Source organism: Silurus aristotelis (genome assembly GCF_946808225.1).
Source record: "Silurus aristotelis genome assembly, chromosome: 19".
Classification (NCBI taxonomy): domain Eukaryota; kingdom Metazoa; phylum Chordata; class Actinopteri; order Siluriformes; family Siluridae; genus Silurus; species Silurus aristotelis.
In genome coordinates, this window is record NC_139592.1 from 21,851,768 (window position 1) to 21,878,173 (window position 26,406).

At 40.4% G+C, this 26,406-nt stretch overlaps 1 protein-coding gene across 13 annotated transcripts in view; it reads left to right on the forward strand.

Annotated features, from left to right (window-relative positions):
* The window catches only part of LOC310715096 (cyclin-dependent kinase-like 5), an 85,611-nt gene extending 59,205 nt beyond the window's left edge, over positions 1–26,406 (forward strand). For 7 of the 13 annotated variants that reach the window (XM_083521291.1, XM_083521283.1, XM_083521289.1 and 4 more), the window contains exons 4-18: positions 4,624–4,669; positions 5,383–5,519; positions 6,447–6,567; positions 8,049–8,108; positions 10,729–10,819; positions 13,738–13,927; positions 15,269–15,349; positions 19,966–20,129; positions 20,445–21,459; positions 21,696–21,807; positions 21,997–22,105; positions 22,624–22,729; positions 22,986–23,111; positions 24,863–25,045; positions 25,803–26,406. In XM_083521291.1, coding sequence (XP_083377417.1) covers positions 4,624–4,669; positions 5,383–5,519; positions 6,447–6,567; positions 8,049–8,108; positions 10,729–10,819; positions 13,738–13,927; positions 15,269–15,349; positions 19,966–20,129; positions 20,445–21,459; positions 21,696–21,807; positions 21,997–22,105; positions 22,624–22,729; positions 22,986–23,111; positions 24,863–25,045; positions 25,803–26,165 — 2,904 coding nt within the window. In that variant the 3' untranslated portion in view covers positions 26,166–26,406. The remainder of the gene's footprint in view (positions 1–4,623; positions 4,670–5,382; positions 5,520–6,446; positions 6,568–8,048; positions 8,109–10,728; positions 10,820–13,737; positions 13,928–15,268; positions 15,350–19,965; positions 20,130–20,444; positions 21,460–21,695; positions 21,808–21,996; positions 22,106–22,623; positions 22,730–22,985; positions 23,112–24,862; positions 25,046–25,802) is intronic. The other 6 variants (XM_083521284.1, XM_083521285.1, XM_083521294.1 and 3 more) reach the window with 5 other exon arrangements.

Consider the following 26,406-nt stretch of genomic DNA (forward strand, 5'->3'; position numbering starts at 1 on the left):
CCAAAACTTGAGGCGTTTCTGTCACCACTTTAGCTTCGATTGATGATTGATTCACTTCCTGCATCAGCCGATCCGTTTGTTTTCTCACTGTATCCAAACCACACAACCGGATCGAGACCACATCTCTCAAACAGCCTCACACAGGGATGGATTTAAACACACCAGGGTTGAATTCAAACATTCTGCACGTGCAAAGGCATTAAAAAAAAATGCAGATATTACAATCTACCACTCGATTTGTCTTTGTCAGAATAAAGGCAATGTACAGGTGCATCGTGTTCCCCATCGTACAGCGATAACATTCCTTTGACGGTGTCACCGACAGATGATCCTTTAATTAAAGATACAACAGGCAGAGCCTTTAGGGGGCCAAGCACAATTTTAGGATCAGTACAGCGTCATCAAGAATTTACTGCACAAAGTGCTCACTCAAACGCTTCAAAACATAATGGATAATTTTTGCCTGCTAATCATTTACATTTATGGCATTTGGCAGGCAATCTTATCTACAGCGAATTATATTTATCTCAATCATACAATTGAGCAGCAGTGGGATTCTATGCAATTCAATATGGTACTGACAGTTTGCTTTTATTTCTTTGGTTCAGACAAACAGCAAATCATCAATTTACTAAAGTGCCTTCTGACTTCTAACGCATGGCCCCTTTCACCAAAAAAAAAAAATTTATTAAATAAAACCAGACCAACAGTTCTTTTCCTGTTCTGTTTCCAGGAAGTTACAGCTCTACCTCTGCCATGTAAATCTGTATTCTATGTGACCATGAGGAACAGTTTAGCGAGGAGAAATCAAACTACATATAAAATATTAGTCACAAATTATTGGTCAGTTTCTAAATAATAAATGTATAGTACCTCTACTAATAATTACATATAAATTAATCCTTTTTTTCCCGACAAAAGTATTTAAAAAATTATGCATCGCAGGACAAATGCCAATTTGTGTGCAATGGACACTTTTTTTAATCAGTGCATCACATCGTTTACTTTAATTGCGATGGACCGGTGCGAATCAGTGAATCTTTCCATCCCTAATATGCTGAGTTCCCCTTTTCCAAAAAGCACAGATCGATCCATTTGTCTTCAGCGATCACTCGTATTTTTCAGAGTGACCACTGTGGAGGTATAGTGTAGTGTATATACATAGTGTATCTCTAAAGCACCCTAGACACAAGAGGCTCATTCACACCTTTCAAGTTGCACCACAAGTGCAAATTCGCACGTTCGGTTTAAAGACATGTTTATTTGTCATTATTACTGCTGGTCCAGATTTCAAGCAATACATATTCCAGTAGGTGGATTGGCAACTCATGGTTGCTCCTGCCTGTGGACATGTTCTTTCCTTTTGTTTTGTAGTCGATGGGATAATATTCAGCGTGTACACCAGCCTCATGCACAGTTTTTCCGGGAACATACTCTGGCTTTGCTGCAGCCCAGAAAACTATAAAGGTGAATAAAGTGATTCCTCAGAAGATTCCAGATTGCCCAGGACTTCTTAAGGTGCACAATAATATAATAAGCTAATTATTTTCATGCTCATAAAGGTGCAGGATCTGGCAGATCGATTCATCTACCACTCATCCACGGCATCTATATGTACGTCTCAGGTGGACAAACAGAGTTCATACAGTCAAACACGTCATGGTCACAAATTGTCTTTGATCATTGTCAGATCTTCTTCAAAATACCAGACAAATGGCAAGCAGCTGAGCAGAGAAGCTTAATAATGTGGGAAAGATGTTATCAAACTGAACGAATCCGTTTTGAATCCTGGCCTCGTGCTTCAATTGAGAGATTTTAATGAGGTCCAGCGAAAGCACCTAGAAAATCTGTTCTGATTGACAGGGTTAGAACGAGGACCTGCTAACATGGCGATGTTGTAGACAGCCAGGATCATGGATCGAAAATGTTTTGTGGGTTCCGATCAACCATAGATCTGTCTTACGGCTAGAAATTACCTGGCTACCTTCTGGAAGGTACTCTGTTTATCACCAGTATCTACTAATGTTCGCAAAGTTTTATTCAGATGAAACTTATTTAAAATTTATATTCCAAAGTCAAGCAACAATGTACCAAAAAACATATTTACAAAAGTATTGGGACAACCAATTTTTTCCTTCCATATGTGATTCTTACCCAAACAGCCCCACTTGCTGTTATAATAACCTCCACTCTTCTGGGAAGATGTTCCACTAGATTTTGAAGAGTGCTTGTAGAGATTTGTGCTAATTCAGCCACTATGTCTGCATGCAATTATCATGTCTCGCTTTTGATGCGTAGACACCCACTATATGAACACCTGACCCTAAGATTGGTATGTGGTTTCTGAACATCCCATTCCACATTCAGTCCCCATTCACTTTTATAGTATCCTCTACTCTTCCGGGAAGATGTTCCACTCGATTATAGAGTGTGCTTGTGGAGATTTGTGATCATTCAGACATCAGGCAGGTACTGGTGTAGGTGAGGTGAGGAGGCGGCGTTCAGCTTTTTCCAATTCCAAATCTATAGCAGACATATGGAGATCTTCCATTTCAACCCATGTAAAGCATATCATCATGAAGTTTGCTTTGTACACAGAGGCATTGTCATGCTGGAACAGGTTTGGGTCTTCTAGTTCAGGTGAAGGGAAAATTTCATGCTACCGCAAACCAAAGACGTCCTATACACTTGTGTGCCTCCATCTTTGTTTGGGACACAACAGTTTGGGAAAGAATCACATATGGCTAAACAGTTCATTGATAAAACCATTGTTTTAAAATCATAAGCACAGGATAATCTGTGAAGACCTAAGTTTTTAATGGGTTGATAGTGGTATGTTTGGTTCCTCCACACTAAAGCAGGTTGTTCGTAAAGCTCTAGGGCTGAGTGTGTTGGTGTGAAGTGTACATGGCAGTAAAAGCAGGCTTGTTTGTTTATTTCTCTCTCCTCAGCCGTTAGAAGTTAGCCTCGGGTTCCAAATTAGAGCACAGCTTGGGGGCTTAGCGTCACTAAAGATAAAGCATATCCATACAACTGCACTCACTCACACACACAAACACAGAGGCTGAAGTGTTAATTCACTGGCATTACACACAAACAGCAAGTGTGAAGACATGATGAACGGTCAAATCTTCATATCATATTTTCGTATAGAAAATAGTGTGTTGGAATATATGGGTGGTGTGTGGGGTCCTGGGAAAACCTTTTTGACTTTCTTAATGACTGTAAATACGGTGTTAGTTTTACTTACCTATTTAAAGGATTTGTTCTCACGTTCTTCTCAGGTGTGTATCGTCACGCGGTTTGCTTCGTCTCATATTCACGTCCCTCCCAGCAGTAATCGCGTTCGCATCTTTGCCCTCGCGTTTGCTTGTTTTTGTCTTTCTCATGAGAGGCTGAAAGTAGAACAGAGTTGTTTGGAATGAGCCAAAGTATGCGTAAATTACGACAGAACACGCAAAAGAGACAGAGAGATATGTGTTGCTATTAGCACAGTTTAATCATCTGCTGCTTGGTTAGCATACAGTAGCAGGAGGAACATGTAGCATGACAGGAAGTGCATATTTAATCAAGTTTTAGTCGATTAATTCAATTTATTTCTTCACACCGGTTCTTGGTGTACATTTATTAAGTTTGAACATAAAACCTGAGGTAAAAAACTACTTAAATAAAACATTTTTTATATTTCCCAAACAAACACTATTACGTACCATTTGTGAGAATAGAAGATTTACATTAAAATGTCAAGACATCTGTATAAACCGTTTGTGAGTGTATTTTTACAGGATAGCAAATTTGCATCAATGAATAAATGTGCAAAAATTGCGTCCAAATCTTAAAATAGCACTGCTACAATATAATTATTTACATAATGTACACTTTAACACCATATTCTCCATAAAAACACCATAACACTGATGTTAATGTCTGCATTAGCAATACGTAGACATATACTATATGGACGACAGTTCGTGGACACCCGACTATAAGATTGGTATGTTAGTCTTTATTTCTTGTAAAAAAATAACCTCCACTCTTCCGGGAAGATATTCCACTAGATTTTAGAATGTGATTATGGAGATCCGTGTTCATTCAGCCAGTTTTGTAAAGTCAGGTACTGAGGTGAGGAGGCCTGGGGTGCAGTTAGCATTCACATTCAGTGTTGAGATCTTCCATTCTAACCCATGTGAAGCATATCTTCATGGAGGTATTATCATGCCTCAACAGGTTTTGCTCTTGTTCAAGTGACGAAAGTCCAATAAAATTGTGTGCCCTTTTGTCTGTAGGAACCATATATGGCTGGGAAAGTCATGTTTCTCAATATGTTTGTCTTTATAGTATATCTTTGAAAAGTATGTGGTTTAATATGTTTGCAAAATATGGTTTAATTGCCTATTTTGTTTTCTGATAACCACCTTAATCATGTAAGTGTCTCCATACCTCAGCGCTGTGAGAAGAGCTTTTTGTTTAGTGGGCCTCAGCGCTAGAGCTCCCGGGCTAATGAAGTGCAATAACGGGTGTGTTTTTCATTACGGCCCGCTGCTGGGGAACGTGATTGTGTGGCGTAACGGCCCTCAGAGCGGCAGCTTCATCCCTAATCACCAACCTTTCCTTTTATTACAGGAGACTAATGAAATCGTGGCTATTAAGAAGTTCAAGGACAGCGAAGGTAAGACGCCGGCACTAACAGGCAACGAAATCATACAGAGACATCTCAAAGATTAACGGGGAAATGCCTTTTATTATACTTTTCCAAAGGTGTCCTCGGGTTCTGCGCCATTTCTTCAACCTTGAAGTGATTTATCAAGCAATTATAAAGTAATTACAAATTCTAAACCCTGCTCAGATTCCAGATAAACGATCAGGTTACTGTGGAAAATTCAATTTTTCAAAATCGATCATTTATAATACTGTAGCACACATGTTTTTAGCCGAATGATTCAAATACAATTAAACAATTTCACATATCTAACATAAAAAGGCATTTTCTTAGTTGTGTGTTTTCATATTTCATGATATATCAGTATTACAAGCAGAATTTGGTGTTTTAATTCAAAATGCACGTCTAAATGATACTCTTTTAGCCACATTAAAAATCTAGCCCCAGAGCAAACACAATAAAAAGAACATCAGTCAGAGAACATGCCTCAAGTTCAGGTGACTGACTGAAAAGAACATCTTGGCTGAACTCTCACTTCAGATGTAGAATTGTGTAGCTTGTAGGCTTTGAGTCCCACTCTGAGGCTTCTCTGTAGTTTAATGAGCTCAGGTGGGTGGGTATCTATGCCGGACGGGCATAGAAAATAACCAGTAGCACTTTTCAGAACCTTGCATACTCACTTTATCTTTTTTTTTAATGTCCTCATGTTGCTCCTCATGCAGAGAACGAGGATGTGAAGGAGACGACGATGCGGGAGCTGAAGATGCTCCGCACGCTCAAGCAGGAAAACATCGTGGAGCTGAAGGAGGCGTTCCGGCGCCGGGGGAAACTCTACCTGGTGTTTGAGTATGTGGAGAAGGTACATGCAGGGATGCCGCTCCGTGGGACGCTTCAGTTCAGATCAAGTTTTTAATTTATTTTAGCATGACAGTTGTTTGGTGAAATACATTTACTTACCCTGCAAACAAAGTCGTAGGTGTCTACACTAATGATGCACATATACAATAACAGAGTGCGGAATATTTCATTGAATTTTATGTGGAAAGAGTTACTGTGATTTTCCTGTGAAAAAAACAAAACAACCCAGACCGTGATCCACTTCAGCTAACAAATAGAGGCTTTACAAAATACGCATGTAACAGCCACACATCACGATATATAACATGCTCAGGTCCTCACTTTTTATTATGTTCTTATTTAGGTCCTCAGTTTTTGTTATGTTTTTACTTAGATCCTTGCTATTCTATCTTCTTACTCAAGTCCTCACGTTTCTAAAGGTTTTTTTCCTTAAATCGTTACTTTACTTCATGTTCTTACTCGAGTGCTTACTTTTTGGAAACTTTCTAATTATGGTCCTTACTTTTCTTTTGCTATTCTAAATATTGAAGTTTTTACTTCTTTCCTCACTTTTCAGTTTTTATTCAAGTCCTTACTTTTCTTTATGTTCTTACTTTATTCCTCACCTTTCTAAAAATCTTCCTCAGGTCTTCACTTTTCATTATGTTCTTACTTAGGTTTTTTTTTTTTCTTAATGTTCTTTCTCAAGTCCTCAATTTTCCTTATGTTCTTAATTTGGTCTTCATTTTTCTTTTTATTCTTATTTAGGTCCTCACTTTTCTATATGCTTTTACATAGAGTCCTTTTTATTTACTAAATAGAATATATGTACATGTTATATCTTGAGTTGCTCACTCCACCTGCATTGTTTTGTATTACTACACTTGCTCAGTATTGTGTTTTTTTATATTTGGGCATTATTGTGTTGTTTTTGCTCCTGCCGGTGTAGAACATGCTGGAGCTGCTGGAAGAGCTGCCTAATGGAGTGCCGCTTGACAAAGTGAGGAACTACATCTACCAGCTAATCAAAGCCATCCACTGGTGCCATAAGAATGACATAGTGCACAGGGGTAAGGAAACGATTCAGTATTTTCAAAGCAATTTGTCAAGTCATGTTAGACCATTGGAAAATTTGTAGTTAGAGAGTGAAACTGAGTTTCTCAAGGGCTCACTAACAAACCTCCACTAGAGTCTCGGATAAGAAAAAGTGAATAGTTTCTAATGAGCTTAAGCCTGTATTGTTACTTTGAGCTATTTAATATGGTGCATGTGTCAGAAATGCAGCCTTTTTTTTGGCTTGAATGCAGGACTGCAGATGCTCAAACTATCAAGATGACCTAGTAAAGTAAAAACAGCGCTGCCAGTCAGCTGCGCTTTAACTAGGCCATTGTGGAGGAGCTGCGTGTGAAAGCTACTGCCCCACTTGCAGGCACCCTGTGTTTAGGCTCTCAAGCTCTTAAATGCTACAGCAATTGTTTTATTGGTGCATCGTAAGAGAACTCAAGGAAATATCACAGAAAGGATTATAATGACACAAATTTGAAAACCAAACTTCCTACATCTATAAAAAAAGCACATTGAATATTAACGTATATATTGATATATTGTATATTAGGTTCTATTTGGTTTAAATCAACTTGTATTGATATATTGAAATATTTATCTCAGACACTTTAATCCTGTGTTTAAGTGTCATTACAAATGTTTACAATATTATGGGTGTGGCTATCTTGGTCAATTACAAAGAACTTTTTATTATTTTGATCAAGATTGTAAGAGGCTTAATTTTATATGTGTTCTTATTTAAGTCCTTACTTTCCTTATGTTTTCACTTAAGTCCACACTTTTAAATTTTTATTGTTTAGGTTCTCACATATCTTATTTTTGGTATATGTCCTCACATTTTTAGAATTTACTGTCATCAGTAAATATTGGAAAGACTTATTTTGCTAAAATTTCTATACTTTTTTACTTAGGTTCTCACTTTTCTTATTTGTATTGCTTGGGTCCCCACTTTTCTTTATTTTTTTTCTTGTAGAATTTACCAAAATCTGAGCTAAATATTTTCACAGTGTGGCCATGTTAGACAAAAATAAGTCAAAAAATGTTTATTGCTTGGGTCCCCACTTTTCTTATGTTTTCACTTAAGTCCCACCTTCTACTTTTTTTTTTTACTTTTTTTTATACAGTTTACTGTAAGCTGTGAATATTAATAAAACATTTTCACAGTGTTATGGCAGTGGCCATGTTGGTCAGATGAAATTACTTTTTAATTATTTTGTTCAAGATTGTAAGAGTTATTATAAGAGTCCATATTTAAAAGTGGCAGAAATTGATAATGGAAATGATAATATAATTACAGTTTGAAATAAAAGTAAGTAATCCCCCCCATCTTTTTCTGTTTACATGATCAACAATAGATTAACAATCTAACTTGACTACTAAATGCACTTCAGTAGCGCTGGCAAATATGTATTTTGGAAGAATGTATTTATGTAAATAAACCTGACCTGATTTTCTTCTCTTTTCTCTATTTTTTCTTGTCTTGCAGACATTAAGCCAGAAAACCTCCTAATCAGCTCAGATGATGTGCTCAAGCTGTGCGATTTTGGTGAGTTTGGCTTTTAGAAATGCACTCTGCCTAAAGATGGTGTAGTTTTTGCATGTTTGGTGCTCATTAGCAGTGTTAATGATGCAGATGTGGAATTCACCCATGAAGGTGTACAGGAATGTAGGCTAAAGCTCACCTCCACCTTTTTTACTCACAAAGAACCAGCATGGGTGTAATAATGTAAAGTGCAAAAGCAAAATCACTTCAAAGAACAAATCAAGGCTGTACTCTAGTTTGATTGTGTCGTCAGGGAGGTGATGAAGGGGGCAACTTAACACCACTGAATAATTCATGAACGTTTTTTTTTTTTTAATTAGTTTCACACTGATGGAATTTGGCAACTGTTCTGAAGAACACTTTTTGCACCATGAGTGAGTGGGTAGCACTCGTTAGTGGTTTGCAGTATCTCTGGGCAATCACAGGTTTGAATCCTGAAAATGCCACAGCCAGTGTTCATTCTTTCTGTCCTGTCAAACACAGTGACACCAACCAATTGTGAAATCATGTACTGTATGCAGAAAAGAGTAAAAAGCTATTTCCTTTCAGATGACCAAATCTAAAAGATTTTCTTTCTTTTGAACACAGACATAATTGCAGATAAGGTAGAAAAACATTTGAGTATATCTTTTAGAATGGATTAGGTAGATAGGACTATCACACAAACATGTTTAGCTGCTAACAATTGACCAGTTGGAGAAAACATGGAAGCAGTTGGAAAGAGTTTTTAATTTATTCTCAAGTTTCATAATGTTCAAGATTTAAGATATGCACTCTTACTTAAGTCCTCACTTTTCAAACTGATTAATCTGTAAAAATTGGAAAGACTTTTTTTTCCTCAGGATTGAAGGTCACTTTTCATTTAGGTCCTCACCGTTCTTATTTTTATTGTTTAAGGCCCCACTTTTCTTATTTTCTTTACCCAAGTCCTCACATTTTTTGAAGAATTAACTTAAATCTGTAAATATTAGCTAAACATTTTTACAGTATGGCCATGTTGGATAATTGGAAAAATAAGAAAAGTCTGCACTTTCGATATGTTTTTATATGTCCTCCCTTTTTTTTATACAGTTTAGTAAAAGGAGAAAATGATTTAGCCTGAAGAACATAGAGACTGAAGAGGTAAATGTAGCAAATAGCAAGTGGAGAAGTAACCAGCTAATACTGCCAAGTATTAGTACTACTCAGTAACACAATGCTAATAGATATTTTAAAAAAATGCTAATCATAAAAAACAAATAGTAAGTAAAGAAGACTGGAACACCAGTTTTAGATAACAGACAAGATAGCATGTTCATGTACGAGAGATGTGGAAGATCCAAGCGCACACACATGTACAAGTATTTCCCATTACCCGGGTGATTAGCAAGGATGAAATAGAACCAGTTCACTTTCAAATTCACATCTTGCACTTGATTTATGTTGAGATTTTACATGAGGATCGCACACTAGTAGTGATGTAACCGGACAGTCAGCTGTGCACCTGCTCAATTCCAAACACTGTTTGACAGCTATGCTAAAGCACCCTGACAGCTTGTTTTGAGGTCTAATGCAACTGCAGACGTGGACAAAAAGCATGAAATGCATGACCCTTAAAAAAAAAAAACGTTCAAGCATCCACATGTCCACACATGCAACTCTTTGTTTACATTTGAAGCATTTAGCCTAAAATGCTAACTATGTACCTACAGTTTAAATAGTGCTTTCCTAAACTTGGTCTACTCTCTGGGTGTGATTTCACATGCTCTTAACATAGCTGCTTATGTTTTTTTTTCATGTTTTCTCGTTGTCTTTTACCTCCCAAGAACATATAGGCAATGCTATATTTTCATTAGCATTTCTGGGACAGACTTGATAGACATTTTAGTAGCTTTATCAAGCTAGCTATTGTCAAAATTCTGGGGCCTTTTTATATATAATTAGCGGAGAAGAAAAACACGTCATAAGATGCATACACTTAGCATTAGCCTTCAGGAGATTGTTGAGTTAGTTAAAAAGCGAGTTGTTAGCTAAAAAGCGAGTTAAGTTAGCTATAAAGCTAACTAGCTTGAGTTCGGTAATCATTGGCTCAAACTGGAACACAAAGCGAGGAAGTCAACAAGCGTTACAGCTTCTACGAACTAAGAGGATCTGATGTTCACAATCCTTTTTCTGAGAATTCAGCATCGGGACTAATTTCACACCTTATTAACACACTGCTCTTTTCGCCTCTGCGCATGTGTGTGTCTATGTGTGGGAGTGTGTGTGTATATGTGTGTGTGTGCTTTTGGCGAGATACAGCAGGTCCTCTGTCTCACACGCCATATTGAGGGCAGGACGCCAGTCATGGTCTGTTTAAGCTCCAGCCATTTTGTTTTCAACTGCAGCATGCGGGAGCAGACTGCATACACACACACACACACACACACACACACACAATGCTGACTGCAGACATGTGGCATTGTTTCTACTTGGAAATGAAATGAAAACATACACAGTGACATGCTAACATACTGTCCTTCATATGCGATGTCCTTTACTTTGTAGGAAAAACAAACACAACTCCAAGGATGATGGAGCGAGTTAATAAGCAATCGATTCCTTTCTTTCTTTCTCTTCCTGTCTTTTTGTCCATGTCTCTCAGGGTTCGCACGTGACCTCTCGGAAGGGACGGACGCCAATTACACCGAGTACGTGGCCACCAGGTGGTACCGCTCACCTGAACTACTGCTGGGGTCAGTTTCCTCTCTTTCTCGCTTTGTGTGTGTGTGTGTGTGTGTGTGTGTGTGTGTGTGTGTGTGTGTGTGTGTGTGTGTGTGTGTGTGTGTGTGTGTGAAACAGGTCTCCTTTTGTCATTCAGAGTGCACTCACAATGACCTTTACAAAGCTTATAGCCACCGGTTTAGCTCTGTGTATACCACAGGTACCCCATACCTCCTTACTAAAGTACTAATTAACTCAGACTGATAATTGGTAGCTCAGACTCATCAGAAGGTTGTGAGTTCTTCTTTTATCCCCACCAAGTTGCCCAGCAAGGCTCAGAACCCTGACCAGTTCACCAAGTCAGAAGCACACAAATAAACAGGACGTCTTTTGGATGTTAGCATGAAATCTTTCCTGTACCTAATGTATGACACCCAAACCTGTTCCAACATGACAATGTCACAAAGCCAGCTCTATCTATCTATCTATCTATCTATCTATCTATCTATCTATCTATCTATCTATCTATCTATCTATCTATCTATCTATCTATCTATCTATCTATCTATCTATCTATCTATCAGTCTGTATGTCAGTATGTCAGTTTGTTCGTCCATCCTTAAGTCTCAGTTTGCCTTCTGTCATCGAATTGCTTTGGGGTAAATTTTTCACACTGACTGCACCCTAAAATCGTCCCCAAAAATCCAGTAAAACCTTGGATGTTTAAAAACAAGCACATACTAATCTTATGATCAGGTGTCCACAAACATTTGGCCATATAAAGTATATATTTTCATTAGCTTTAAATTAGCTTTGAAACGCTTTTGCAACTCTTCACATACGAGCTCCAGAATGTTCCTACATTTAGAGTGCAATGAGGACGAATGGAGGACAAAATCAAGACAAGAAGCCTTAATTATTTCAGTCTTTGAAAGTTTTTTTAGTTGTCTCTCTTTCTCTTTTTCTCCCTCTCTCTTTCTCTCTCTCTCTTTCTCTCTCTACTTCTCTGGGCTTATCGGTTTTATTGATTTGTTACCACTGTCAACCACCACAGTGAGCAGTGTGGCTATTTACAGTAAAGTGTGAATATGCATATGCCCACACACACACACACACACACACACACACACACACACACACACACACACACACACACACACACACACACACAGAGTTAAGAGGAGAATTCGAGGGTAAAAATAATGCACATTTACTGAGGGTGAGCCATATGGCAAATATACATATCAGGATACTTGAAGAGATTTTCATGCTGCATGATTCATAACTGTGATTTGTGTGTGTGTGTGTGTGTGTGTGTGTGTGTGTGTGTGTGTGTGTGTGTGTGTGTGTGTGTGTGTACGTGTTTTTTTTTTTTTTTAGAAAACTTGCAAAAATTAATTTGCAACCAATGTTTAGGAGGGGAAACGATTCCTCCTGCTGCCGATAAGCAACAACTTATTCTTAGGTTTGTGCATGTTGCAGAGCATCTGTAGAACATGTCCAGGATATAACCTTCTGCCAGCACAGTTTTAAACTGAAATCTCTTGGTACTTTGGGAGTTCATGATTTTAACCAATCACCAGACACTAAGTGTTAGTATATATATATATATATAGACATTAGACATAAACACCGTGCACACCGTCATGGTTGGGGTTTGAGAGGTGGCAATAGTACACACATCCTTCACTCAAGTAGAAGTGCAGATACTCGTGTTTTAAAAGACTCTGGTAAAAGTTACAGTTCTGACTACACTTTTTCCCTCAAGTAAAGTAGAAGTTCGGGCTCTCACATGAAATTAAGTATAAAGTAACCATTACTTGTGTGTCTATCTATCTGTTTTAGTGTCACGCTTGTAACTGAACCTCACATCATATATATTAATACAAAAGAACTTCTAATGTTGTTACCTAATGAATGTATCCCGGCTGAACATCCACCATATAGAACACGAGCAGAGAAAAGATGATGATGATCATGTGATCAGGAATGTCTCTGTTCTCAGTCATGTTTACATCACTGACTCCCTCTGCCTCATTCACAATAACCGAAGTAACGAGTCTGGTTTGAAAATGTAAGAAGTAGAAAGTACAGATATTTGTATAAAAAAAAAAATAAATAAATAATAAAATATTTATACCAATACCAAATTCGACTTAAGTACAGTAATGACGTATTTGTACTTCATTTTTATCCCATCTGTAGTTTTGATGTTGTGAGGACTCAGCTTTTTATATTAAAAAAAAAAGAGAGAAACTGACATTTTTATACTAAAGCCCACAGCTCAGTATTTCTAAGATTGAGTGTAATTGCTAATTTTATGGAAACTGTAGAAAATTTCAAGTTCGGGTTTATAACTTTTCCACAGAAGGTTTCCTGACTGCGCTGCACAAACCGATATCTTCGCCTGATGCCAAGTCTTCTTAAAATCAGCACATTTAATGTGATAAACAGTTCCTGAGTTTGGAGAGTCTGGACTTATATATCTGACCTGAATGACAAGTTAGCAAGCTAGTTTAGCATGACAGCCCCAGACAGTATCACATCATTCGCTGATGTTGACATATACTTGCTCATATTACGTTCTTCTACAACAACCGTTACACACATGTTGAGTTCATGGGGGCAAGGGTAGCTCAGTGGTTAAGATGGTGGATCAGAAGGTTAGGAGTTCAAATCCCCCCACCTCTGAGCTGCCACTGCTGGGCCCTTGAGCAAGGCCCTTAAGCCTTAACTGCTCAGTTATTTAAAGGAGATAAATTATGAGTCGCGCTGGATATAGTCTTCCAAATGAGGTAACTGTAATGGAGTTAACAGGAACATTATTTTGCTGTAACAATGTTTGACCCTCTTAGTTCCATAAGAAGAGATATAACATTGCAGAAAGCTATACACATTTGAGTGTTCTAACCCTGATTTACTCTGGAAAGTCTGTGTGTTTCTGTCCCAGAGCTCCGTACGGGAAGGCAGTGGATATGTGGTCGGTGGGGTGCATTCTGGGTGAGCTGAGTGACGGACAGCCCTTGTTTCCAGGCGAGAGCGAGATAGATCAGCTCTTCACTATACAGAAGGTTCTGGGACCCCTGCCTCCAGAGCAGATGAAGCTTTTCTACAACAATCCCCGCTTCCACGGCCTACGGGTGGGCTCCTGTCTATCTCCAATGTTTGCTATTCTCGTTCTCATTCTCGCTCCCTGTCCTTGATCTTCTCACTCATCTCTCCAAACACATTCTCTCTCTCTCTCTCTCTCTCTCTCTCTCTCTCTCTCTCTCTCTCTCTCTGCCTGGGTTTTTGGTTTTGTGACTGATTGGATTAAGGTGACTCATGCATAGTTGTTGAGCATGTATGTGTTTGTGTATTGCAGCGTTTGTGTGTGCGTGTGAATGTGTGAGATGCTGGCTTATACCTGCTAACAAAACCCAAGAGCAGGCCGCTGTGCCTGACTTTCTTCTTCTTCTCTCTTTCACGCTCTCTCTCTCTCTCTTTCCTTTCCTCTCTCACACAAACTATGAATCATAATCACTCCTGTTATATAATAACCCACCAGCTTTCTGCTCTTCAGCTGTTCTACTAGTAATAAAGGAGGAAGAAGGTGTGTGGAAGAATTGGCAATTTGTCCTCACAATCACATATGGTCCAGTTCGAACTTACACCCCGAGGAAATTAGCGTTGTCATTGTATGAATGCTAATTTAAACCTGAACTTTATAGATACAATATAAACAGTATAAACAACAATATTTTCCGGATTTGCATTACAGATTCGTCTGGTCACATTGTGACACAAATATGTTGATAGGACAATCATTAGAAAGAAAATCACTCGAACAAATTGACACTGGAGGAAACCGGAGGACCCGGAGGAAACCTGTGTAAGGGTGAACGTGCAACAGAAGGTCTCATAAACAGTAGCCCGTGTTCAGGTTAGAACCAGGAAGCCTCTGGTAGCGGGGCACCGATGCATTCAGTTGTAAATGCGTATATTTTATATGTTTTTATTCATGAAATAGGAATTTGTCACAGTAAACAAATAATTTTGCAATTCATTTGGAAAAGTTCAGTAAATCAAGTAAACGTCAAAATTTCTATTTATCACTTCCTGTATGAAGAAACATGAAGAAATTATGTCGCAAAATTGTAGGTGGTCAAATGTGTGTGAAACATGAGCCATAATTTATACAAACGTCTTGATTAATGTCTTAGTAAATAGTAGAAATGAAGGTTTAATAGATAGAAACAGACAAATTTAATACTTGCATTTTAGTTATTTGCACACAGTTCTTTTCCTGTTAAAGAACATTGCTAGTTTATTGATTAGCATCGATTGTATCTTTTGTATTTTTTTTTTGTCCTTATCAATGAAACATACCTTCAACCACAAGGCAACACAGCCCTCTTTGGTGCTTATTGTACAGGAGCATGTGCGTATTCACATATATGTGTGTGTTTGTGTGTAATCCCATCTTCTTCTCCCATATGTAGTTCCCGACAGTGAGCCACCCGCAGACTCTGGAGAGAAGATACCTTGGCATTATCATCGGCCCCATGCTGGACCTAATGAAGGTAAGAGCCACCAGAGCATCAAGCCATGTGTGTATGCATAGAGACATGTAAAGTCACACCTCCTTCACTGGCATTGTTGGGCACAGAGCCCGGATCGGATTGGCTCCCTGCGTAATGGAGCATTGGTTCTGATTGCCAATGTTTGCCTGGGTTAGTATAAAAGAATGAAGGAAGAGAAGGAAGCAAGAGGACTCACTGCTTTACATGGAAAACGATCCTGGTCTGAACGTGGGCTTGCTTGTGCCTGTGTGTGCATGAGCAGTGTGTTTGCTGTCAAGCCATGTGGGCAGTCGTGCCTGTTTCCTCCCGCTGATGACTCACTACTTGCTTGTGCAGCACCTTGGCATCTCGTCTAAGCATCTTAGGCCTAGCTCATTTTGTTATTTATTACATAGAATTCGCTCTGTGGTGCAGGGACGGACCAAACAAATTCAGATTCGAATTTTTATTCATGTTCGCTGAACTTAGGGAAAAATATTCAACCTGTTTATAAACAACAAAAGGTAATAGGAATACAAACATAAATGTTGGATAACGTGAACAACTCTGAACGTTGTTTGAGCAAATGTATGCCTGTTACAGATGATCTTCCTAGGCCTTCTTCTACTGATTGTCCACGCACAGGCCACGCCTTTAAGACTGATATTGACAGTACCTTCTTTACTGAGTGAAAGGCGCACATATTATACCTCCTTTACACCACCAACATAAACACAAGCCACACCCCTGTATCTAAGACTGACAGACACACATGACACGCCTAATTATTTAGAATTGATGACCATAAAAGCTACGCCCCCTTTACTAGGACTGATAGATCTTGCAAGCTACACCTTCTTTACTAAGACTGAAAGACATTTCCTTCAATGGGAGTGGCAGACTCACAGGCCACACCTTCTTACCCAGGACTGACAGACTCACAGGCCACACCTCCTTTCTAAGGACTAACAGCCACACAGGCCAAACTTCCTTCACTGGGACTGATGACCACAAAAGTCACACTTTCTTTAGTTGGATTGACAAGGACACAGGCCACACCTACTTCACTGGGACTAACAGCCACACAGACCACACCACTTTTAAAATGACTAATAGCTGCATAGGGCACACCTCCTTTACAAGGTCTAACAGCCACACAGGCCACACCTCCTTCACTGCGACTATCAGCCACACAGGCCAAATCTCCTTCACTGGGACTAAAAGCCACACAGGACACACCTCCTTCACTGGAACTAACAGTCACACAGGCCACACCTCCTTCACTGGGACTAACAGCCACACAGGCCAGGCCACACCTCTGTCACTGGAACTAACAGTCACACAGGCCACACCTCCTTCACTGGGACTTACAGTCACACAGGCCACACCTCCTTCACTGGGACTAACAGCCACACAGGCCAGGCCACACCTCTGTCACTGGAACTAACAGTCACACAGGCCACACCTCCTTCACTGGGACTTACAGTCACACAGGCCACACCTTTTTCACTGGGACTAACAGGCACACTGGCCACACCCCCTTCACTGGGACTAACATTCACACAGGCCACACCTCCTTCACTAGGACTTACAGTCACACAGGCCACACCTCTATCACTGGGACTAACAGTACTACAGGCCACACCCCCTTCATTGGTACTGATGACCACATAGGCCAGGCTTTCTTCACTAGAACTTACAAAGGTACAGGTCATGCCTCTTTTACTAGGACATGATGACCACACAGGCCACACCCAGCTAGAGCAAGGCGGTTTGCAGAGCCTTTTAATGTTTACATGTTTTTAAAGGCAGTACAGCAGAGAGGGAAGGATAAGGGAGGGAAATGCTAAAGTCTGTGTGGCAAATTTGCATACAGTCATAAAGGACCGACAAGAAACTTTTACAATGTTACATGAAGAAAAAAAAATCACATTTACGCAACACGCATCCAGTCTTTCAGTAGTTAGATAGTGTCTAAAATTTCCTTTTTTAGATTTGAACTGGAGCTACAAGGCAAATAACTAACAAGCAATGAAATGAGCAGGACTAAACTACGAAATGTAGCAAAAAGGGCAGCCATCTTGGACCAAACGAATACTTTTTTTGGTCCAAACTCTAATCTCTATGTTCCACAATTGCAAGGGTGTATTTTGTACTAAAAAGCTGAAACTTATGAGTAATTCCAGAATCTACAATCAAAGATATGATTCTATTACTTCTATTACTTTGTTAGCTATGTTAGCAAATACATCTTTGAGGGTGAACAAATACATTCGGGGAAAGGGAACACTTTCTAGACACTTCTAAACGCTTTCTCACTTTCTAGCTGCTTTAGGAAGTGACTGTTGAGGTAACAATATTTTTTTGGGCTGCATCCTTTCCCATTGCAAAACTCTGCTTAGAAACAGAGTGCGAATGAGACAAACAGCGAAAGAGAGAGAGATGGGACATGGCAGAGCTTTAGGCTCGTTCAGATGAGATGCATTACATTGAGCACCTAGTGAAGCTCTTCCACATTTATGATAATTAGGGTGATTCATGTTAACATCTCTTTTTTAGCCGAGGACGAGATGGTATTAATATGCTGATCCTATGCTAATTGTATTCACGTGCCAGCGTCTTGGCTCGGCGTGCATTCGAATGAGCTGCTGTTGAATATTATGACATAACCTTAAACTCCAACAGGCATACCAATCAGAGCGTCACAGCAACACCCCGACGATCGCGAGCACTTCAGGAACAGTTTCAGGAATATATCGCCTTAAACCCAGTGCTAAAATGTACAATGCAGATATATATGATGATAAACTTGGGAGCTAATCCAGAGAAGGCTGTGTGTGTGTGTGTGTGTGTGTGTGTGTGTGTGTGTGTGTGTGTGTGTGTGTGTGTGTGTGTGTGTGTGTGTGTGTGTGTGTGTGTGTGTGTGTCTGTTTTTAACTGAAGCGTTAAAGATTCCTACAGTGGGCCAAATGGCAGTTTGCTGCAACAGCAGAACCTTTTAAAGGAGCTTCACAGTGAGACAAGAAGCTTTTCTGTTTCCACTTTCATTCAATGACAGTGTTGTGTGACGCAAAGCTGAGGTTCGTTTCCACCCCAAAATGTATTTTTAAAATCCTGAACCGCTTTATCACTTTATATTATTAGCTTTCTAACTAATGTCATGGGGCATCTGTGAATCAAGTTACTTCATGTGAATTACATTATGATTGGATACAAGCAGCTACCAAATGAGCCAGGAAGCTTTTCTGTTTTCAATTTAATTCCATGACAGGGTTATTTGGGATGCAAACCAGAGGTTCGTTTCCACCCCAAAAATGTTTGTTATTTTCCAGTACCAGCACATTCTGAGTCCCATTTTTTTGTCTAAAATGACTAATGTTTGGTGGCCCCTGTGAATCAAGGTAGGACCTGTAAATGACATTATTAGTGCTATGAACCACAATTTTCTCATTTTCTTTCGATGCAATGAAAAGAAAATGCAGTTTGTCATGCTACGATGCACAGTGCTGTTATGAGTTACAGCTTGTGCCCTGCCACTGAACACACCTTCCTAATGAATTCTCTCCTAATATAATACATCCTTTCAATATGTTTGTGTTAAATAATGGCACGTTTTGTTTAGTATTCAGATTCATTTCTGTGGCATCCAATATTTAACCAATCAGATTTAAGAATTCAGCAGTGGCGTTTACAAATCGTCCCTGACTTACGATGGAGATGTGTTCTGCTGGCCTCATCGTAACTCGAAAATCTCGTAAATCCAGACATGGCCAAGTCTACCCAAGAGTCTTAGGCTACGTCTACACTAATTTAGATAAACACTCTGCATCCACACTCTCAATCATTTACCAAAAATTGTTCATCCACGCTGAAAACGCTTACGTGCCTGTACTGCGCATGAGTAAAAACACAGTAAAAACCCTTTTTGCCTGGTGTTTGTTTCCTTTGCGGCTCTTTGAAACATCGTGGCGATGACTGAAAATGTGTCAATTTTGTTTGATCCACTTTGGAGAGCGCGTAAAAAAAGCTACACTTTCGTTGACTGATAAACGGCATCTTAGTGTGGCCAAAACAGAGAGAAAAATATCCGTTTTCAAACAAAAACGTATTAATGTGGGGTAGTATATATAGTAGTATACATAATTTAACAAAATGGAGCAATGTACAGTACAGTACTGTGTAAACTATACAGTATATATGTATGTGGCAGCAGGCACACGGAGGAGTGCTTGTTTGTGAGTGGAGGAGCATATGCTGCTACTTTTGCCTGCTACTTTTGCCTGCACACAACTTTAAATATTTGTACAATTTTGTCGTAATGCCATCCTCAACATACGATCGGAAAAAACATAAGCCGAACCATCATAACTTGGAGACCATCTGTATTTGCAAAAGCCAACAGTCATGGTCATAATTACATATCATTACAATCCAGGCAAGCTTAAAACAATATGCTTTTAAACCGTTGCTTAACAGCTGTGGGAGTATACAATAAAAATAGTACAGCACCTCCGAAGCAAATATCCTCAGTGTTGGTTCTGCCCTGGTAAGACTATCCAGCTGCATTTATCTCTGATGATGATCAATGATTTTTTCACTCTCTCACTCTTACTTCTCATGTGCAACTGCCCTTTTAGAATCTCCTGCTTTTGAACCCGAACGAGCGTTTCCTCACGGAGCAGAGTCTGAACCACCATGTATTCCAGAGCCAGCGACAGACAGATCGACCCGGCCCCCCGACTCCCACGCCCATCCGGTCGTCTAAGAGAAAACCCCATCTTGACAACACCGTTCTCAGCAGGTCAGAAGCAGAAAGTGCCGTGTCAACAACATGTTATGTTTAACAGAACAGTTGCTGCTATCCATATACATCATCTGAAGGAACAAAATTCAAGCTTCCTTGGATTTTTTTTTTACATGTGTGGTATATAAATGTATGTATGATACAGAGTGTACCTCTCTTCCCATACACACTGGTATGCTTATGGTAAAGTCATAGTAAAATGTTATTGGATCTGGACACTTCTGATGTTTTTTCATGATGATTATAATTATGCAAGATTTCTGTAGTTTACTTGAGTCGTTGCTTATGTGCTCTACCTCTTCTCTGTGTAAGGAGTCATGGCAGTAAGAGCTCAGGACACCATCGTTCCAACAGCCGGGACTGTTCTAGCCTACCGCGTCATAACCAGGCCGAGCTGCACCCCCAGAGTGCTGAATCGTTCCTGAATGGTGCCGTTTCAACATCCAGCAGCCTGAGCCCCACACTGCACGCCAAATCTTTCCACTCCCCCCAGCCCCTGAACCGCTCTGCATCTTGTGGCAAAGACCTGGCCTCGCTCAGCCCCAAGAAGGCGCGAGGCAAAGCATCCGACCTGGACTTTGACTTGCCCAAAGTGTCTGATGGCCCCGGCGCCAAATACCTCAAATCCAATGCTTCGCGCTCCCACAACCGCCATTCATTCGTGGAGGGCAAGAATAATACATTGCAAGGAGAACGGGAGAAGCACATACGCCATGGCGAACCAATGCCTCTGAACTCAAACACCAAAAGTTCGTCATCGTTTATGAGTCTGTCCAAGAGTCATGGTGCACTGACTGACGCCAAGTCAATCAGTAATTTAAGCGATCCACGACTTCTTCAAGACGATGGACCCATACCCTCGCGATACTTCCCTTCCAGCTGCCTGGACCTGAATGCCAATCTGAACCTGGCGGCACCCGGGAGCCCTGCCTTGCGTCACAGCCCTGGGGGGCGTGCCAAGTCTGAGCGGCAGGTCGGCATGGTGGACTCGTCGCTCCGGCGCTCATCAACACGCCACAAGGGCCAGCAGCAGGACGAGACCAAAGCCACAGAAACCCTCGATCCTGGAGGAGGAGCTCGTGACTTCCCCTATGGCCTGGGCTACACCAGCCCCTTCTCATCACAACAGCGCCCACACAGGCACTCTATGTACGTCCGACGGGAGCGCAGTCGACCACATGGAGCTGACTTAGGCCTGGTACTGGGGCAGAGCGCTCCGGCTCGTGCCAGCAGTCTCCAGATGCTCTCACCACAGCTGCAGCACCGCACGCTACCAAGGCACGTAGGCAGCTCCGGCAGCCGTGATGATCCCCCTGATGACATCAGGGTCAGTCAAACTACACACACTCCTCTCTCTGACATTCCTGACGCATGCGAATCTCACTTGCTTGCATGCTGGCTTCTACCAATTAAGCTAATTGCTTCTAATGTGTTTTCGAATTTCTGATGCATTTTATTTCTTTCAGACGACCTGCTTTGCGAATCCAGAGTATATGTAAACATTTCACTCAGTATTCTCAGTGCCTCTAATCAGAAGCAATCCGATCTTGTGATGTGTTGCAGGCAGCCATGTATCATGAGCAGCATCCAGAGGATGGAGGCCCATCCAAGGAGAACCGCATGGTCTACAGTGACTCAATGCCACGTCGGGTTGGCAGCTTCTACAGAGGTCAGTGTGAGTAGCCACGTCGGGTTGGCAGCTTCTACAGAGGTCAGTGTGAGTACACGCAATATCTCACACACACAAACTCACACACACACACACACACACACACACACACACACACACACACACACACATATCTTCACAAATTTCTTGAACCCTTCATTCTAAAATTGGTTATTTCCTGGGGTTCGGTCTTAGTGCCATCCCCTAGACCGGATAACACTTTCCATGAGGGCAGCGGCCAGAGCTCAGGGGTGAACATGGAGAGCAGCAGCCACACCAAACGCCAGCCCACCTATGACCCCTGGTGAGCTTTAGCACACAGCACTTCTTTAGCACAAGTTAGCATGTTTGTTTTTGCAGATATTAAATTAAGCATTTAATGTACAAGTTGGTCGCTCTGGTCGCAGCCAGTCTGAATATATTATGTTTTTATAGAGTTCAGAGATTGTGACTAACATTACACCTTTAAACTGTGTCGACTTTAGAAGGTTGCTGAGCTCACCCCCAGGTTGTGTTCTTTTTGTAGCTAATGACAGAGTTGACATTTATAAATATCAGCAGGTTATTTTTAGTTTCTACCCCAGCTCTCTTGAATTCTCCAATCTAACTGGTCTGAAAGCATGTATTTGTTTTCTATTACATCGGCTCTAAACTTATGATTAGTTTTCTATAACAGCATGCCCCCTAGTGTTTTATTTCTTACTCATATCTATGTGATATGTGATGTATACATTTCTTCGATCCAATAATTTTTTTTTTAGGTCTTGCAATATACAAAATCTCGTTCTCAGATTCGTCTACGTGGTGTGTGTTTTTCCGCAGGACGGGCCCCGAGCCACTGGATTTGGGTCCTCCAGAACCAGCCAAAGAGAAGGAGAAGCAAGGCTTTTTCAGAGCAATAAAGAAAAAGAAGAAGAAACCTCCAGCGGTCAGTGTTAGTACCCTGCACTGTTGCATCTGTTGAGGATTGTAGATTGAGTTGTGCATTTTATGTGTTTGGTGGCATTTCTGTCTATTCTTGCGTGTCCACGCCCATACATGTGTGTGTGTGTGTGTGTGTGTGTGTGTGTGTGTGTGTGTGTGTGTGTGTGTGTGTGTGTGTGTGTGTGTGTGTGTGTATGTATATGCTGGTGTTTTGTGTCTTAATGTCAGTCTTGTCAGTCTTGTGCCTCTTTATATTCCAGGTCGATGTCGGAGAAGCCAGAGGTCCTGTGATCAAGAAATCTCTTTTTCCTCTGTCTAGCTCAAAGCCTAGCTTTATCAAACATAACTCCTCAGAGAGATTACTCCCTCTAGTGGCCACACCCATGGTACAAACGCCCATTAATATATCGAATGATACACATAACCTAATATACCGAATGATAACACACCTAACCACTAACCCTGTGCCATTCACATTGCATTGCATGCTATTAATATTATTAATCCATATTTATCGGCAAACGTTGACATGATCGGGTTTTTTGCGACTCACTTGATCCATGAGGTCTCCATCTTTCGGTAGAAATTTGTTTAGTTATATTCGGAATGTTCACATAGATGTTCTGATTTAGTGCATATACAAGAAATGTCGTTCTGTGAAGGCTGTATGTATTGCGACCATTAAATGCGTGTTGTTAAAATGAATTATGAAAAACATTACAGTTACAATTACAGCATTTTATCCAGAGCACCTTACAACTGCGCGGTTTGGGGTTAAGGGCCTTGCTCAAGGGCCCAGAAGTAGCAGATTAGTTTTGCTGGGATTTGAACTTGTGACCTTTCGATCCAGAGTCCAATGCCTCAACCACATTCCTAACAGAATGCATTACTCTATAAGATAATATTACTTCTTATGTCAGAGGAAATGAACAAATATATTTTAAATCAGCAAATTTTATATTATTTAATTTCCTTATGTGTGCAAAACTACATTGCATTTACAAATGGCTCAATATGCTGTAAAATAGAATGTTTTTTCATTTGTATTTAATAGTCCGCCCTGTGTAATTATTTTATTTAAAAATGTAATGAACATAATACTATATATAAAAAAGATTCCCATTAATATATAATGCAAAGTCCTGTAAAACACAACAATATAGTCAAAGTATTTATTTATTCATTTATTTTTCTTTTCTTGTCCTCTCAAATATCGCCGATTCGGCGTCTTTTTGTTACTGGGCTCCGATTATGTAACCTATTCAAGTCAATGTAAATAGGCTGTTACCATGGAAACCATAAGATGCCATCAGGCCGAGTGCATTAGTGTTAACCTGTAACTAGTGTCAGCGCTGCTGGTATAGAAAATGATTCAGCGACTGACCAATCGGAAATTCACCAGCGGTGTAAGATGGAAATTCATCATGCAGAATAAAGTATAAAACAGTGATAAGTTTTAATAAATTGCTACCACATTATAACATGATATATACGATATATTTATGGCATTTGGAAGTCATTATCCAGAGAGACTTACAACTATAGGTTGAGGGTTAAGGTTCTTGCTCAAGGGCCCAGCAGTGCAGCTTGGTGGTGCTGGGATTTGAACTCGTGACCTTCCGATTTAAAGTTCAACGCTTTAACCACATTCCTAACAGGATTTTGAGAAAAAATTATTCATTATAAGTATCATAAGTAATTATAGTATTAATTATACACATATAGCCTTTATAGAAAGTATTGTATTTAAGGAAGGATGGTCAGACCTCAAAGATATGGGGGTTTTCTGGGCACACATGATGGTGATGATGGTGATGATGATGATGATGGTGATGATGATGATCAGCAGGAACAGCGTATATTAAAGAGAGTTTGAATTTCTGCCCCTGTTTGATTTGCATTTCTCCATTTGCCTCAACTAAAAGCTTAATGAGGGAAAAGAGTTCCTCAGGAGTGAGGACAGCAACTTAAAGACGATGTAAAATTTGTTCATTTGTTTTTGGATTTGCTTATTCGTTTTCTGATTTGTTGTATTTCAACTAGCCTGTCCTCTCTCCTGGTGGCATCTCAGCAAGCTTGGCTCTGCTCATTTGTTGGATATATTAGTCGATTCTGACTGTTGTTTGTCATCTGCCAGGTTCTGAACGAGGGACCGGATCAGGTGGTGGTGCAGAAATCGTCCCGGGGTTTTGGGCAGCAGGGCAGCAGCAGACACCGGACACGCAGCCGAGACCGGGAGAGGAGTAGAGATCGCGATCAGGAGCAGGAGAGAGACAGAGACGAGTGGCCGGCCGAGAGGCTCGCTGAACCTCACTCTCAGGTACTTCACTGAGAGAGAGAGATAAGATCTGATCCTCCCAGATTTCTGTAGATTGGATTAGCAGTGTTTTTACTGTCCATCGTCTAGAGTTTTCTCATCATTCCTAACGAGATTAGGTTTGTGGCAAAGCACCGATTTCAAGAAGTCTGACGCTAAACATAACAGCGTAACCTACAAACAGACACTGCCTACATCCAATATTAGATTCTATACTAGAAGGTTTGAACTGGACTAAATTAGGACAGAAAATCGGATTAAAGTGCCATCTATCTATCTATCTATCTATCTATCTATCTATCTATCTATCTATCTATCTATCTATCTATCTATCTATCTATCTATCTATCTATCTATCTATCCATCCATCCATCCATCCATCCATCCATCCATCCATCCATCCATCCATCCATCCATCCATCCATCCATCCATCCATCCTTCCTTCCTTCAATCCATCCATCCATTATCCATTCAATCATCCATCTATCTGTCCTTCCAGTTAGTCATCCTTCAATCCATCTATTTATTTATCCAGCTATTCATCCATTTATCCATCTATCCATCCATCTACATTATCCACTATCTAATTTATTTATCCATCCATACATTCAGTTAACAATTTATACATCTATCCAACTATCGATCCATTTATCCATCCATCCATCCATCCATCAATCCATCTGTTCATCTACACACAGCTATCTCCATTTATCAAATTTTTTTATTTACTGATTCTGCCTTGCTGGTTTATCTCACCAGCCTCTCAGGTCTCTTCGCAAGCTTCTTCATCTCCCTGCCTCGTCCTCCAGCAAACCCTCTACACCAGACATGCGATTCTCTCACGGCAACCCCACGTCTAAAGGAGGAAGCTTTGTGGAGTCTCGGGGTCACGTTGGAGCAGGAGGATCTGGAGGACCGAATCCGCCCATGTCTCGCCAGGGCGCCTATCCTCACGCTGGTCAGCTGGAATCCACATGGCACTCGTCAGCTCTGGGACGAGGGGAGGGAAACCCGTACCCAGAGCAGCTGGCATCCAAAGCCGGCCAGAACGGGCACGGCTTCGTCCGCTCGTCACGCTCACGCATGCCTAACCTCAACGATCTGAAAGAGACCGCACTTTAAACCGAGCCTGTTTCTCACTTATAGCGCCGCCTGGAGGGCTGGAGGGGTAGAGCAAGAGCAAACACTGATGTATGCTTTTCATGAACAATAAGGGTAGGCCTAGACATGTCTTAAACTTTTTCTTTTCTTTTTTTTATTTTATCTTCCATATTTAATAGAGTTTGTAATATTATTTACGTATTGTATTTACTTTATTGTATTTTTTGTTATCAGAGAAATACAATTGAAACGAATATATATA